Below are 15,921 nucleotides of genomic sequence, written 5' to 3' on the forward strand. Positions count from 1 at the left end.
TTTCAGGAGTCTACAACCGGGTGTTTATTTTGAACCTGGCCCCCGGGACAGGCAACGGCCCACAGCCTCCCTGCCACCCTGCGGCCTATGGTCTTCTGGCCTGTGGCCCCGTCAGCTGAGTACGTGCAGCAGCTCCTCGTCCCCTGCGGACACAGAGACGCTCAGGGAGTAGGTGTGGGGCACGCCCAGGGGCCCAGGGATGGGGGTGCCTCGTGAACGAGGGAAGGCAGCTTGGGCTGACTTGGGCCCTGTGCTTGCGGAATGGCTTGGTATCTCCAAAACACATTCCACAGAACGATCTGGGTTTTAGCCTCTTCTGATTGACTCCCAAGTGCCCTTTTCCCAGAGGGGGGAGATAAGGCCCAGGGATCAGATGGCCGCTGGTCCCTGGAATGCCATTACTGTTAGCCTCACTGCCTCACCCTCAGCGCTAGTCACGGCTGCGGCCGTCAGCCGGGTCCGAAGCGCGTGGGGCGCTGGGGAGTGTGCCAAGTGGGTACTCTGTCCCATTTTACAGAAGTAAAAACTGAGGCTCAAGCTGGCACTCGCCCAACGGGACCAGCCCCCATGCGACAGCATCCCAGCTGGGGCAAGGTCCGGAGTTTAGCCCATTTTACAGATGGGCAACAGGCCCGGAGAGTGGGTGGGCTGGTCACCCGGTAGGGTCTAGAACTGCCCTCTGCAGACCCCCACCTCCTCCCGGGACTCTCCCGCCCGGATCCCAGGGCACCCCGCGGGGCTGCCTACCGTTGCCAGGGACCCCGCAGTACTCCTTGCACTCCTTCTCCGAGTAGAACTTGTTGCCATTGCCTTGGCAGCCCCCGTAGACGAAGGGGACACACTTCCCCTGGGCAGCGTCAAATGCCCAGAGCTTGTGGTAGCCTCGGCAGGGGCCGGGGACGATGGAGAGACTGCAGGCCGCTGCGGGGTGGGGGGCAGGTGCGGAACATGAGTGGCCCTTACACTTGGGATGACCCTCGAGACACCCAGCACAGGGCCCGAACCAGGGCACCCTGCTCGTCTAGAACACCTAGCTCCTCCGGCGCTGGGAACCTGGGGCCCATGGAGACCAAGCACCGGCCTGGGTCACCCTCGTCGCAAGTGTGCAGTTCTTGTGACTTCAGGAAACCTGCCCTGGAATTCCGCCCCTGGCACGTCCTCCCTCAGCTCCCTGTCCCCCCGGCAGGGGTGCAGCGTGCGTGGAGGCGAGGGGCCCGCGCTCACCCACGGTCCGGCAGGTCTGCAGACACTCCTTCTCCGAGGCAAAGTTGTTCCCGTTGCCCAGGCAGCCGCCGTACCGGAAGGTCTCGCAGGCCATGGAGGAGCCGTTGTAGAAAAACCTCGTGACCATCCCCAGGCAAGGGCCTTCTGCGTGGCCCAGCTGGCAGGAATCTGGGGGGGGGGGGGCGAGCGTCCTGTCGGCAGGCTGGATGCCTACCGTGCGCCATCCCGTTTAGTTTTCCCCTCTGCGCTACGAGGAACGATGGTCACCTCATTTCTTAGATGAGGTCACGTGACTTGCCCGGGGATCACACAGCCCAGAGAGTCAAAACCATGATCTCTCTGCTGGACTCCAAAATCAGTGCCTGTTCCGCTCTGTACCCCAGCAACCCACAGACGCACCCCCGTGCTGGTCTAGTGCGTCCACAGGCCCTGGTAACAGCAGCCGACGATGCCGCCCCCCGCACGCGTGCCGGCCAGCCTGACCGCGTCACCGAAGCCCTGCTCCCGTGCCTTTGCTCCCCGTTCCTGCCCCTGAAATGCCGTCCTCCAGAGAGAGAGCCCTACTCGGACACCTGGACAAAGCATGACTCCCCTTCATCTAGAAGAACTCCTTGATCCCCTTCCCCCTCCATCCTGAGCTCCCCCAGCCCTGCAGCTAACCCCCCCTTTTGGGTCCATCAGTTTCTTCCCTGCCTGTCTCCCCTACTAGACCACAAGCTCCAAAACGAAGGGGTTTGTCTCCATGACCCCAGCACCCTCCACAGGGTGGAGCAGGCTCAGTGTTTGCTGAGCAAGGTAGGGAGCGAGTCAGTCGTGAACAGTGTCAACTACACAGAGCATCCTCACGTCCTCCAGCCTGCTCCCACAAAAGCCCTGACGGTGAGCGCGGCAGGCAGCTGTCCCCACTACAGAGGGAGAAACCAAGGCTGGGAGGCCACACAGTGGTACAGACCGGGCCAGAACTCGCTTCTCCTGGAGCGATGGGTTCCTGAGCCCAGGGGCCACCCTGACAACCTCCAGCACCACACAGAGGCCCTGATTTGTCTTTTCTAGTTCCCAGTCCTTGCCTAGCAGACAAATAAGAAAGAGACTTTGTGGTGGTGAGGGCAGCCCTTCCTCTCTGGAGTATGCTAGAAGAGCATGGAAAGGTGAGTGGCCGTTACCTTCCTTCTTGTTGTAATCAGTTACTGGTTGCCCAGTCCCTGATCCTTCCTCCTCCCGGGCCAGCACGGCCCGCCGGGCCCTCTGCGGGGGAGAGAGAGAGAAGCTGTTGTGGGGACCTCGCCACCACTGCTCACCTGTACCCCCGGAGCATATAAACAAACCATTTGCTTGAGGAATCCGGGTGCAGACAGACGCACAGGAACTACCCTGGTTCATGGACTGTTTTCCCCAAAGCATCAACCTGAATCCCAGAATGGGCATCATGGGAGAGGTTTCTAGGCTGAAAGGAAACTCAGAACCGTGAAGTATAACAATACCCCTGTGTCCAAAAATAGTTGAAATGTCCATAGCGATAAAAATATGGAGGGGAAAGTCTACCTGAATTGGCAACCAGAGAACGGCAGTACGGCCGTGCTGGAAACTTGGAAGGCCCTTCTACGGGGCGAGGGACGGGTGTGACTGATGTGCAGGAAGGGCTGACCAGACCATCATCGTGAGCTGCTTGCAAAAAGGAAAAGCCACCCAGAGAGGATGGAGAAGGGGCCTCAAGACTGCCCCTGACACTTCTGGCTGTGGCGGTCGGGGCTGAAGAGCAGGGCAGGACGCCAAAGCTGGCAGAAGTCTCTAGGGGCATACAGCCCACTGACTGCAGGCTCCCGGGGCCATGCGAGGCGGGATGAGCAGGGAGACCGCCGGCCAACAGGCAGCCTTCCTGCCCGGGGGAGAGACCCAGAATCTGAAAAAGTACATCTATAGTAACCTTCGACGTTGCCCTTCTCCTTTTAAGGTGCAAGTAAAAGCTATGATCGGGGACTCCCACTGTCAAGCTGGCTGCACACAGGCCTTCCTTGGTGAGGGCAAAGGAAAAGAGAAAAATCATGGAACAATTTAAATAATGCAGCTGCTCAGAAGAGTCCGGTTCCGCCGGAGAAATATCTCCACTACACACAGGATGACAGTAAGAACCAGGAGAAAAACCATCAGTGAAATTCAAGATGACACCGCATCGATATCACAGGGGCCGACACTTATGGAAATGAACAGAATGAAAGAAGTAGAGAGTTACTGGGCGTGGAAAGGATTTTGTTGAATTTAACCACACAGTAGAGATAATAAACTGTAGGTTAGTGACTATAAGAAATAAATTCACATAGTAGGAATTCTAGAAGGAGAGGTGATCAATATAGAAATAATAGAAGACAGCTTTTCTGCATTGAAGACTTGAATTGTCCAATTATAAATAGGGATCAAAAGGAATGAGGCAAAATTAGTGAAGAGCCCCACCTAGACATTCCCTAGAGACAAGGATACAGAGCCCAGCGACCCTTGGAGTAAATAGCAGCATTAAATGACAGGCTGCAGAGTAGCATATGAGGGTTACAAGAGGGGAAAGGTGGTAACCCTGGAATTCTATACTCATCCAAGCTGTTGACCATGTGATATAAACACAGGCATTTTCACACATGCGAGGATCCAGTAGTTCTCCACCCATGTGTTTATCCAGAAGAAAACTTTTAGAAATATTCCAGGGCACCTGGCTGGGGGCTCAGTCGGTAGAACATGCAACTCTTGATCTTGGGGTTGTGAGTTTCAGCCCCCCGTGGGGTGTAGAGATTACTTAAAATCTTAAAAATATATATATTCCCACTGATTGAGACAGGAATCTAAGTGCAAGAAAATGGGTGATGTGATAGCAAAGAAAAGATGACAAAAACTATACAGCCAATCAAATAGGGAGTTGTTACAACGCTCGTACAACTTACTGTAAGTGTTAAAAGTCATTCTCAAAACAAAAGGTGGAAAATACAAACGTCGATCTCAGACTACACCCACAAAGGCAGAGATGTGGGAGGTCTGAAGGGAAGAAATGGAAGTGTGCTCCATTTCTCTTTTTTGCAAGGGGAGTCACTAGTTATGGTTTCATTCTTGATCCTGATAAAGAAATACAGATCCGTCGGGATCTGGATTAAGATGTTGGATTGAAATTTCATTTCAAATTGCCTTCTCCAATACCTAACAGGGAAAAATGAATTCAGAATACCAATCTCCAAATGTTCATTAGCATCACTCAGTCATGGCAAGGGGCATAGTTTAAAGCAAAAAGTAAAACTGTTGATGAAGGAAAGAAATCAGGTATTTTGGAGCTGAACAGGATGGTCAGCTCCTAACTCTGCCCTCTAACTACCAAGTCATCAAATTTCTGATAATTGTCCCTTAGACTCCCAAATCCTGAGAGAAGGAAATTAACGGACCCTATCTTTTTCCTCTTCTGACAGAGGAGTAGTGAAGATGACTTCTGGAAGAAGAAAACAGACTAGATCTTTTTAGGTGAAGGTTCTGGGGCTACATGGTCTAATGCACCGGGGGTGTTGACAGATGGACATCACTGCCCCAACCGAACCCCACATAGGACATTTAGAAGTTCTTCAAAAGAGAAAGCAAGCAAGCGTATTCCAACCAAGATGGCGCACCTGAGGAAAGCTCTTCCACCCCTGCCCCTTCCCACCCTTTCCTTGGACTTTAGAAAAGTAGATGGAACACAAAACACCCAGACCTTAGACTACATTTGGGTAGGAGGGCACTTGGCTCAATTTTAGCAGGGAAAGGGTCAAGGAGTAAATGCACCCCCCCACACACACCACCACCACCACATCAGAACAGACAGGCTAAAACTGACTAAGCAGGAGCAAGAGAAAAAGAAATGGTACAGGGACTATCCAGACCCATGTCTGAAATGAAGTACTCGAGTAAATAGCCTGAACCAGAGACTGAGCCTGACTGTGGTGGCCCCTGTCATGAACTGCCTAGATGTCCCCTCAGGAATGGACTTACATTCCGAGCCTGAGCCATCAGCCCCTGTTGGAGACTGCCTCAGCGAACGGGACCCCTCTCACTCGAGGTCATGCTTCCTCTCCAGACTGATCAACATAAGGGTGTTAAGGCCCCAACTCCTCAGCGCCCTCATGGGACAACTCCAAAGGCCCTCCCAGTTCTAGAGTGCCCACAGGGTTGGCTGGGGCATTGTGAAGCTCTGCTTCTTCTGCTCAATCCTCCCTCCATCCCTTCCCTTCCACAGGTGTGGATCTAGGAAATCCCACCTATGACATCAACTTAGGAGAAAATATAACTCAACAAGCAGAAGGAAATTCCTCAGGGGCCTCAAGGTATAGAATTACTTAACAAAAACAGGTATTTATTAAAACAAGACTCAAAGACAAAATGGTAAACAACAGAATAAGATGAAAAGAGAGAACTCAGGCCTAGATAAACAAATTGAGAACCAAGACAACATACATTCAGAGCTAGTAAGTCAGAAATAGCAAGGAACAGAATAGATGCTGCTAAATGGAATGACAGTCCTACAAGAAAGATAAGTGACAATCCCAGTGAATACAGGCGAAAGCAATGTGAGAACGCCTAGTATGTGAGGAAGACAAAGATGCTCCAGGATGAGAGAGCAAGTGTTCCTGAGGTAGCAAAACCCAAAAAGGGAACAGAAGATGAATTCATATAGTGCAAGAGAGTCCCCTGAAACAGAAAGAAGGTAACCTGTGGATGGGAAGAGCACACTGTATCCCAGAAAACTTTGATATAGAATTCTCAACACCAAGACATAGCCTAGTTAGGATGCTGAGTGCAGAGCACCTGGCTGGCTCAGTCGGCAGAGCATGCTACTCTTGATCTCAGGGTCGTGAGTTCAAGCCCCATGTTGGGCTTAGAGCCTACTTAAAAAAAGAAAGAAAACAAAAAAATGTACACACCTTCAAGGATAGTTTGTCCAGGCATGTGGGCACAAGAAACAAATTGCTTACAAGGAGAAAAATACCAGACTGGCCTCTGGCTTTCCCAGAGCCATAATTAGTGCTTAAGAACAACAGAGGAGTGCAGACAACGTTCTGAGGGAAAGGCAACATGACCCAAGAATCTGACGCCCAAGCAAAATGCCATTCAAGCGTGAAGGAAAGGGGCAGGCTTTCTCCAACAGGGAAGAATTCAGGAATTAAAACACGCAGAACCCTCCCTGAAAACACCACTTGGTAAAGAAATGCCACAAGAGAAATCAGTGAGTCGGGAATGGAGAAGCTGTGTGCTTACATTCACTAGGAGTGAGTGTGGAATCCATTAAACTACAGAACTCTAACTCCATGACCGGGACATGGCGGCAGATGCTTATTTGAACTTCCAGAAGCCCACTCTTTTTTTTTTTTTCTTTTAATTCAAATGAAACTACACTTAATGCTTCTAAGACCCGGAAATAGCATCTCTGATACAATACCATTTCAAAACACTATGCCCAAATCTGGGCAACTCTCCATCTAACGTTCCCTCTATCTACCCTCCTCTCCACATGTGGGCATGTCACCATCCCTGGGATAATGCGAATGCTGGTAGCTTTTGGGTGGTGGCATTTTTTTAAACTCTTATTTTATATACTTTTCTTTGTTATTTCTAAATATTTTTTATTTTTATTTTTTAATTTTAGTTCTTTATAATGAGCACATGTTAGTTTTATAAAATCAATGGTAATTTTTCTTTAAAAATACAGGCCCAGACAAATAAGTTAACAGTATTGATTCTATGTAGGAATAAAGACAGTGTTCTCTTTTTTTTTACTTTGGTATTTTTTTTTTAAATTTTCAAACCTATGTTTCTAATATATTTAGAATATGTATTTGCTTAGAAACATAGCCTTGAAAATGTGTGTGTATATTTATATATATATAATACACATACAAATATACACACCTACATACATACATATATATACACACAACAGTAGGATAAATTGGGATATATAATTTCCAAATAATCACAGAAAAAAATGAAGACGGCTTAATCAATATGGTAAAGGCAGGAAAATAAACCAGAAGAATAAGGAAGCCTAAAAAAATCAAATGGCAGAACAGGGAGAGGCGAGTTGGTTGAGAAGCAGCTTGCTCTCAGGTTTACCGCTCTTTTAGAGATCACCTGACTTCATGTGTTATTTATTGAGTACCATTGTCATTTCATCGTTGAGTGTTCTCCTGGTTGTAGGCGGTACGGTGCTGAGAACTTTCCCAACATGTCACTGAATTCTAGCACGTGGAAGGTAAGGGTAAGTACCCCATTTCAGAGAGGAGGAAAGTCAAGTCTGGATGGGACAGCAAGTGGCCCAGATGGTAGATCTGGGATTGAACCCTGGGGGTCTGACTTCAAGGCCCCATGCCCGTCCCTGCCTTCTCTCGACCTCTCTCAGTGACCCCACCCACCCACCACAGCAGGACCTAAGCAAGGGCAGCAAAAATGAAGCAGGCGGGTGGGGATCAGGTGGGAAGAAGAGGTGCTTACCATGTGTGGAGAGGGCTCTGGTTCCTGCTCCCCAGGGACACACTCACCTAGGTCAGGACAGGAGAGAGGGGGGAGTACAAGCGCTTAGTTTCTTTCACAATGCTAGTTATGCGTGGCGGGGGGCACTGCGCCGGGAACGGTCCTGGGCCCTGGCCCCCTTCAGGGACGGCTCCGCTCATGTGGCTCGCTGAAGGTCATTCACTGGAAGAGCGACAGGCTGGTGGCCGCAGCGTCCCTGCCCTCGGCTCCGTCACAAGAACAGCAGTGACTAACATCTGCCGAGCACTTACTGACACCAGGCCCAGCGCTATTTAAAGGCTTTACTTCACTGACCCCTCACACAACTTACAAGGGAGGCATTATTACCCCCCATTTTACAGATGAGGAAAGTAAGGCTCTGGAAGGTGCACTAGCCAGAAGTCACACAGCTCCACCTGAACTTCCGTCCTCTAACTCTGGAGCCCATCCTCTCAACACCAACACTGAATGGCCTCCTAAGAGGTACCTACGGATTCTGGATCTAACCTCACTTAAACAGGTGGCGCTAGGGTGAGCGCTGAATTGGTGCCAGGTGTGTACGCTGTGTGACCTGGAGCAAACACGGGGGGCCCCAGCTGCCTTCTCTGTAAAGAGGGGTGAGGGGGGACTATAACCCTACTTAGCTCAGACGGTTGCTGGAAATATCCAGGGGCTGGGAAGATGTTCTCTGAGGGCTGTGAAGAATGAGGAGGGCACAGAAAGGTGAGGTGGGGTGGGGCTGCATTTACCTTTGTCGGCCATAGTGAAGATGGAGTCCTCGGGGATTCCCACACCCAAGGCAACCTCCCTGAACTCCTCCAGCAGGCTTTCTCGAAGCTGCGGCTGTCGCCCTGCAATGGGAAGCAGAGAAGATGCCTAGAACCACGGGTGCCTGGGCTGGCAAGGCCTGGGATTATTCTGCCCAGGGATTTTCATTTAGAAGTTGAGAACTATCAGCCCAATGTGATCTCTTCAAAACACTTATGGAAAGATTGGCTCATATAAGAGAAAGAGATGTCCCGCCCAGGCTCCCACCCAGGTCCCCCAAATCCCCACACATGGCTCTTTCCACTGGTTAAGGGCCTGGAAGCTCTGGAATTCTCTGGGCCTAGAATTTTAAAGACCAAAAAAAGAGGATTCTACCTCAGATGGAAGACTGAGCTCTACCTCCTCCAGGGAGAGTAAATGTTTCCACCTTTCCCATAACTGGAGTTTTCTCAGAAGGATAAAGCAAAACTCCTGACTCCTCCCCATTCCACTGTCCCTAAATCATGGACCTCCTCCCACCCCCAACTCCTGTGGGCTTATCTAGCTCCAGGCCTTTACCATAGAGCTTGGCAGTAATGGTGGGCCCATGGTGGCGGCTGAATTTCTTGGTCAGAAAGATGGCGTACTCATCATAGTTGGTGTGGACCACATAGGACTCCATGGTGATGTTCCATTCTGTATGGGAGATGCAGGAAGCCAAAGGGATCAGTGGTCAGAAGGCTCTTCTAGCCTGAGGTCCTTCACCTATTCCCCCCCACATCATCTATTCATCCATCCTTCTGTCTATCCATCCGTCTCCTCCATATATTTATCATTAATTCATCCACCATCATTCCATCCATCCATCCTCTCCATACATCAAACCATAAATCCATCCACTTCCTTCCTTTCCTCCTCCCTTACCTTCTCTCCCTCCTTCCTTCCTCCCTCCATCCATTAATCTATCAATTGATCTATCAGATGACCGATTAACTCACTCACCTGCCATCCATATCTACTTCGTTTACCAATCATTTGCTTCTTCTCTCACTCATCTTTTCTTTCCAACCATCCATCTACCCAAACATTCATATATTCAACCACTAATACAATTATTTGACACATAGAGCATATTCAATAAACATCTGCTGGATGAGTGGATAAATTCATGTCCAAGTCCCTCTGTCACTTAGTACCATGCACATTGTGCATGGTAGATGCTTAGCAAATTCTTATCAGCTGATTGCGGATGCCTACCATGAGGGCTGATGAAATCCTGATGTTATCCTCAGAATTCAGCAACATCCCTTTCATTCTGGATGCCCATAAGTGCACGAGAGAGAAGGAGAGAGAGGGGGAAGTAGGACGACGAGGCAAAGGATGAGGAGGAATATACAGGAAGCATCTCAGAAAAATGGCTTTGGGGGCAGAGAGTGCCGAGACAGAAAGAAAGAGAGCTTCAGACACATCAAGATTTTTTCAGCAAAGGGCAGAACTGGGGAAGACGCCTCCAACTCAACTTACTGGGTTTATGATAGAGGAACTTTCCGTTGGTGCTGGTTTTCTCATAAGCCCCGGAGATCTCCTCACAGGTGCCTCTCCTGGAGATGTACAAACCAGAAGAAAGGTAACCGCTGGTAGAGACCGAGGTCCCGACACCCACTCTCCCACAGGGTCCTTTCCACTTTTTTTTTTCTTTTTGTAATTTGGAAAGTAACACTCCCAAATGTCTTGTTTAAGCCTCACACCAGTCCTAGGGGACCCGTTCATGTATGAAGGAACAGAGGGACAGAGACAAAAGGGACTAGTCCATGCCATCCTCTTGGCCAAGCCAGCACTAAACATCAGCTTCCTTCCCCAAAGGTGCACATCACACTGACGCATGGGGCGGGGAGGGTGATGAGTGAACGCTTTGATGTGTTTATTACCCTGCGTCTCTCTGGCCCCAGTTCCCTCATCTGTGAAATGGGGATCATGAAGCCTTACATGGCGGTCATGAGGGTCCAATGAGATACTATTAAACAGCTTACAGTAAGCACTATGAACACACCAGCTGTTGTTACAATGACTGCTGGGCACTGTGCTACATGCGGAGGATACGGAGGAGGGCAAGATGGACTCTGTCTGCTCACGGACCCTAGAACTGAGTGGGGCCCAGGGGCAGGCCAGAGACTGACGCAGTCAGTGCGGTGCCATGCGGAGAGAAGCTTGAGGTGCTCCAAGAGCACAAAGGCAGGCATGTAACCTGAACCTTGGGGGCGGTCAGGGAGGGCTTCCTAAAGGATATGACACAGAACCTGAGTCCTAAAGGGTCCACAGGAATTAGCCCAGGGAGATGGGGAGAGGTTTTCCCAGTAGAAGGAACATCAGATGCGAAATGGTGGAAGGTTCCAGGAACTGAAAGAAGGTCTACTTGGGTTGGTCACAGAGTACCTGGTGAGTGCTGGGAGAGGCCCAGGCCACATCAAAGGAGCTGAATTTTATTCCCAAGGGCCATAGGGATCATGGAAAGGTTTAAGCAGACTTGAGTTTTCAAGAGGCCTTTTGTTTGCTGGGTAAAAGGTTTGAGATTAGAGATGGGGAGAAGTGTAGACAGCCAGGAAAGAAAGGCAGGTGGCCTGGGCCAGGGCGGGGACGGTACAGAAGGGAGAAGCGGACAGTGTGGAGGGATTTAGGAAGAGAAAGGCCAGGGCCTGAGGGTGGGCTGTGCGGCCTGTGGCAGCAGAGAGGGGTCTCAGCACCTGCCTCCCACCCAGGTTTCCAGGTTGGGTCCTGGGGGTTGGAAGGGCCCTGACTGAGCTAAGGGACTACCAAGGATCAAGAGCAAGTTTTGAAATAGGCATGTGTTGGGGCGCTGGCCCCCAGGTGCTGATGGGACAGTTCAGAAGGTGTGCCCTGGGGGAGGGCGGCAGAGGGACCTGGAGCTCAGAGGCAAGGTTCCGGCTGGGAGAAGAGAGCTCAACTCTCCAGGACAGGGTGGTGACTGAAGCTGGGCGGGGGTGGCAGGTGGGCCCTGGCCTCTCTCGCCCCTCCCACCCCATCCCCTCACTCACCGCCAACGTGTGCTGGTCATGCTGATCTCCCCATCCGTCGCCCCCTCGCCCAGCACCAGCGTGCTCATGGACATCCTGTCCATGAACTTCTTCAGCCACGGGCAGGTGGAGCCCATGGCCACGTGAAACCACTTCCCGTAGATCTAGGAGGCAGCCACAAGCGCTGAGGATCTGGGTTTGCCTCAGACCGCAAAGACGACTTGCCAGACACCTGCTCCCCTCCCTCCTGTCAACGAGAAGCTGTAATGTCCGACAGCTAATCGGAGACCACGCAGCTTCAAGGAAGGACGGAGCCTAATGGCGGAACTTCCGTGCTCATGGCAAGCCTAGGAAGGGGGGGTGCAGATGGGGGTCCCACCCCGCTCAGTGGAAGGCCCTACTCTGCTTAGGTATAGATCTGTGCTGCTCACTTGGATGAGGCCCAGAGCCCCAAGGTTGAAGGTCCTCTTCAACCACTGCTCCCCCAGCTGTCTTTCGCTCCTCCAAGGACAGGGAGCTCAGTACCTGGCAGGCAGCCCATAGCTCCGGGCTAGAAAGGATCTCCCCTCCTTGAACTAACTCAGGACAAGCCTGCTACCTCCTTCTCCTGGCCACAAAGCATAGAGTTGAAAAAGCCCTCACATCCTGAGGAATGAGCCAGACCACCGCAGCACCCCCCCACCGCCCCACCGCCCCACCGCGTGCCCCTCCACCCACAACCCCTGCTTGTCTCCGAGCATAAACAAAATCCACAGCTAGAAGGGGCTGAGAGCCCCTCAAGGTCACCCAGTGACTGGGCCCACAGCGGGAGCTGGAAGGTGGTCCTGGGGTCCCGCACACAGCGCCTGCCCAGCCCTCTGAACCCCACCAGCTCGATCTCTGTCCTGCTTCTCTTCTCCCCATTATCCCACGTCTGCCCTGTGTCACCCGGGATCTCCGTCCACAGCCAGGCCTGCGAGGGCAGTGCACCCGGGATGGTAACAGGTTGTGGGGAGAGGCGAGTGGCCGAAAGCTGAAGGGCTGGGGAGGGGGGCAGGAAGTCACAAGAAGCTAAGCACTGTGAGGGGGCTGCAGGAGCCTTCCCCAGGGTGGGCTGTAATGTGAACGGAAGGCCCAGGAGGGCAGGTTCACACGTGAGACTGTGAGATCGTCAGACGACAGGCCTGCAGAATGGCAGGTGCGTAGTGTCGCAGCGAACCCCAGACGGTCTGAGCAGGAAGGGCCCTGAGGAACCCAGCCCTGAGTTCCAGATTGGGAGATTTGCAACCCGCCTCCCCCGCAAGGCCCAGCTGCTCAGCCAGCCAGCCGTCGCTGCCAGAGAGGCCAGCCTTACCCGAGAGATGTCGAAGTTCTCTTGCACTTGGATGGCGTCGGGCGGCGTCAGCACGGGACTGGCACTCATGGCCAGGCAGGCAGTCAGCAACAGAAACACAGCCCTGAGACTCCACATGGTTCTGGGCTCTTCTGCCTCGGGTGTCGCTCACAGGCTCGGTCTGGGGACAAGAGCCACTGCCTCTCTGCCCACGGCAGCTTCGGACTGAGGCTGGGGAGGGGGCCAGCAGCTTGTAGGTGACCTTGGTATTTGCCCTGCTCAGCCTGAACCAATCAGGGCCCCAAGGCCAGGTCTGATCGATCCCTTGCAGTGTCCTGCCCAGGGTCAGTGGTCCCAAGGGGCCAGGGCGGCTGTTTCAGGGGAGGCACTGGCCAAACATAACCTGGCCCGGGTGCAGCCCAGGCTCCCCGCAGAGAGGAGATGAGCAGCCTGTCGCCTTTCCCGCTGGGTCATCCGCCTGGACCTCCCACTCCAGCGGGAGCCAGCAGAGTGAGCTCATCAGGCCCCTTCCTCACACGAGAAAACAGGAGGCCCAGGGAGAAGAAACGATGTAACAGAGACCACAGCGGTGTGTGTGTGTGGGGGGTCTAAAGGCACAGCCTCGATGAGAACTCAGGCATCCTGTCCCCAGAGTTCCCTCTCTGACCCCTGGCTTCCTGGAGTCCTAGCAAATAATAGTAGGAATAATAATGATGATTTCCACAGCAGCTTCCGTTCCCTGAACACCTGCTCCAAACCAGCTTTGTAGCAACACTTTACATGTGCCACAGAATGGAATTCAATCCCTACAACAACCCTAGAAAGTAGGTGCTGTTTTGCCCCCTTTAAAGACAAGGGACTCAATTGAGGGGTGCCTCAGTCGGTGAAGCGGCTGCCTTCGGCTCAGGTCATGATCCCAGGGTCCTGGGGTCGAGTCCAGTGTCCGGCTCCTTGCTCAGCAGGGAGTTTGCTTCTCCCTCTGCCTCTGCCCCTCCCCCCAACTCGGGCACGTGCGATTGGTACACGCTCTCTTTCTCTCTCTCTCAAATAAGTAAAATCGTTAAGAAAAACAGAATAAAGACAGAGGACTTGAGGCTCTGAGAGGTAGGGTGCCTTGCCCCGGGGCTCCCTGCTGGGAAGCAGAGCTGCTGGGACAGGCGGCAGCAGGTGGCAGCTGAGAGCACGAACTCAGGAGCCAGCCTGCATCCCGTGCTGGCCTTGGGCGAGTGACATGTCCTCCCAGTGCCTGGGCTTCCTCATCAGTGAATGGGGACGCCAGCTGCTGGTTCACAGTACTGTTGTGAGGTCAGGGGCACGAAGCTTTGCAAAAGCCCTAGGGCAGCGTCTGGCACGTGGTAAATGGTGAATGTGTTTGTAGCACGTTGAACACAGTGTCCCCCGCAAAATTCGTGTGCACCTGGGACCTCAATGTGACCTCATCTGCAGAGGCAATTAGTTAAGATGAGGTGATACTGGATAAGGGTGGGCCCTACATCTAACGCCTGGTGTCTTAAGAGGAAGGGGAGGGAGACTCAGATGCAGAGGGACGCCGAGGGATGAACAGGGAAGACGGCCATGTGAAGCCCAGGACAGGGACGGGAGCCAGCTACATATAAGTCAGGGAACGCCAAGGACTGCTGGGACTCACCAGAAGCTAGGAAGAGGCAAGCAAGGATTCTCTTCTAGAAACTTCAGGAAGACTGTGGGCCCACTGACAGTCTGGTGTCGGGCTTCCAGCCTCCAGAACTGGGAGAGAATACATTTCTGTTGTTGTAACCCACCCGGTTGTGATACTTTGTTAACGGCAGCCTTAGGAAACTGTATACTGTTCATTAAACAATTTCAAAGAGAATTTTTCAAAACCTAGGTCTGTTTGTCTCCAAAGCTCAAACTCTTGCCAGTGCTACTGTGGGCCCTCTTGGTGAAGCTCTGTTTTCCAGCAGTCAGAGTCGCTGTCCTTACTTCCTCCCTGTTCTTGACATGGAACATTCCATGCTCACAGAAGGCCCCTGTTACGGCTGGGCATGCCCCCTTCAGATAGGGGGTTCAAAAGCAAGAGCCATGTTCATGTGAGAATCCAGGAGACCCCCCTCCCCCCAGTGGCACCAGTAAATGGGGTGTCATGTCCCTCTGTAAGAGCCACCCAATACCTTCATCTCTCACCAGTACCAGGTACAAATATGTCTCTATTCCTAAGTGAGTGTTTCCTTTGCTCCATCACCAACAGCTTGGCTACTGACGGCATTTCCTTTTTGCTTTGGCTGCCAGGAAGCTCAAAGCCATGTTACAAGTTTAATCACACCAACCATCTCAGCTTAGATTTCTGGGACAATTACCTTCCCTCTTGTTCACAAGGTTCCTCAATCTTCCATGGTTTGGTTAGTGGTGGTAGGAGGAAGGCAGTCTGCTGTAAGAGGCATTCAGAGAACTGGGAGCCAGAAGCCCTGACGTCTTTTCCACTAACTTTGCAGAGGACTTTCCCTCTCTGAAGCCCACTTTCCTCATCTATAAACTGAAGGTAACAGTCCTTGTTCTGTCTGCCAAGAGGTCAAGTGAAGCAGTGGGTCAGAGTGCTCTGTAAACTGTCCACTGTCCTACCTGGTGATGAACTCCAGCTTTCTGTGTGGGGGGAAACTGAGCTGGTATGAGAGTGAAAACACTAACAATCAATCAGAAGGAATAGAGCCCTCTCTGAAGCTTGCCCACAGCCCCACGACGGCTCCTCTGCTCCTCCCAGCAGGTCTGCATTAGGATTGTCAACACCACTGGCCCCGCGGGAAGGCTGGGGCACATAGGGGTAAAGACAAATACTGGCCTCTTTAGGACAGAACTGTTCATTCAGCCACATGGCCTCTCCTGGGGGGAGGGCAGAGGCCTGGATGTTGATCTCCTTGCCTGCCTCCAGGGATGTTTGCTATCCTGAGATGATTAACCAGAGCAAACAGAGAGAGCAAACTCTTCCAAAGCCCACCTGGACTTTGAGCTGTTTTTTAAAAAATTAACCCTGGACCGCAGGATGCAAGGTCATTAGTGGTCTGGGGATGCTGACCCCTCTTCCCCCTCTGGCCATCAGGGCGGGAGGGTGGAGGCTCTGGG

At 52.2% G+C, this 15,921-nt stretch overlaps 1 protein-coding gene across 1 annotated transcript; it reads right to left on the reverse strand.

The window, feature by feature from the left end:
- AMBP (alpha-1-microglobulin/bikunin precursor) lies at positions 1-13,087 on the reverse strand. Its single transcript, XM_036121932.2, has 10 exons — positions 12,847-13,087; positions 11,535-11,677; positions 10,006-10,082; positions 9,061-9,177; positions 8,484-8,585; positions 7,717-7,763; positions 2,388-2,469; positions 1,225-1,392; positions 748-921; positions 1-143 (listed from the first exon to the last, which is right to left on the reverse strand). Exons 1-10 carry the CDS (start codon positions 12,961-12,963, stop codon positions 112-114), a joined length of 1,059 nt encoding a protein of 352 aa, XP_035977825.2. The 5' UTR covers positions 12,964-13,087; the 3' UTR covers positions 1-111.
- Positions 13,088-15,921: the final 2,834 nt, after the last annotated feature.

This window comes from Halichoerus grypus, chromosome 14 (genome assembly GCF_964656455.1).
Source record: "Halichoerus grypus chromosome 14, mHalGry1.hap1.1, whole genome shotgun sequence".
NCBI classification, from domain to species: Eukaryota; Metazoa; Chordata; class Mammalia; order Carnivora; family Phocidae; genus Halichoerus; species Halichoerus grypus.

Bases quoted from the DNA above. Each gene is read 5' to 3' on its own strand.
- AMBP (XM_036121932.2), bottom strand. From the start codon at position 12,963: ATGTGGAGTCTCAGGGCTGTGTTTCTGTTGCTGACTGCCTGCCTGGCC. The intron at 11,678-12,846 runs GTAAGGCTGGCC...GCTGCCTCCTAG, and splicing joins AGAACTTCGACATCTCTCGG to ATCTACGGGAAGTGGTTTCA. The intron at 9,178-10,005 runs GTAAGTTGAGTT...TCTCCCATACAG, and splicing joins GTTCCTCTATCATAAACCCA to AATGGAACATCACCATGGAG.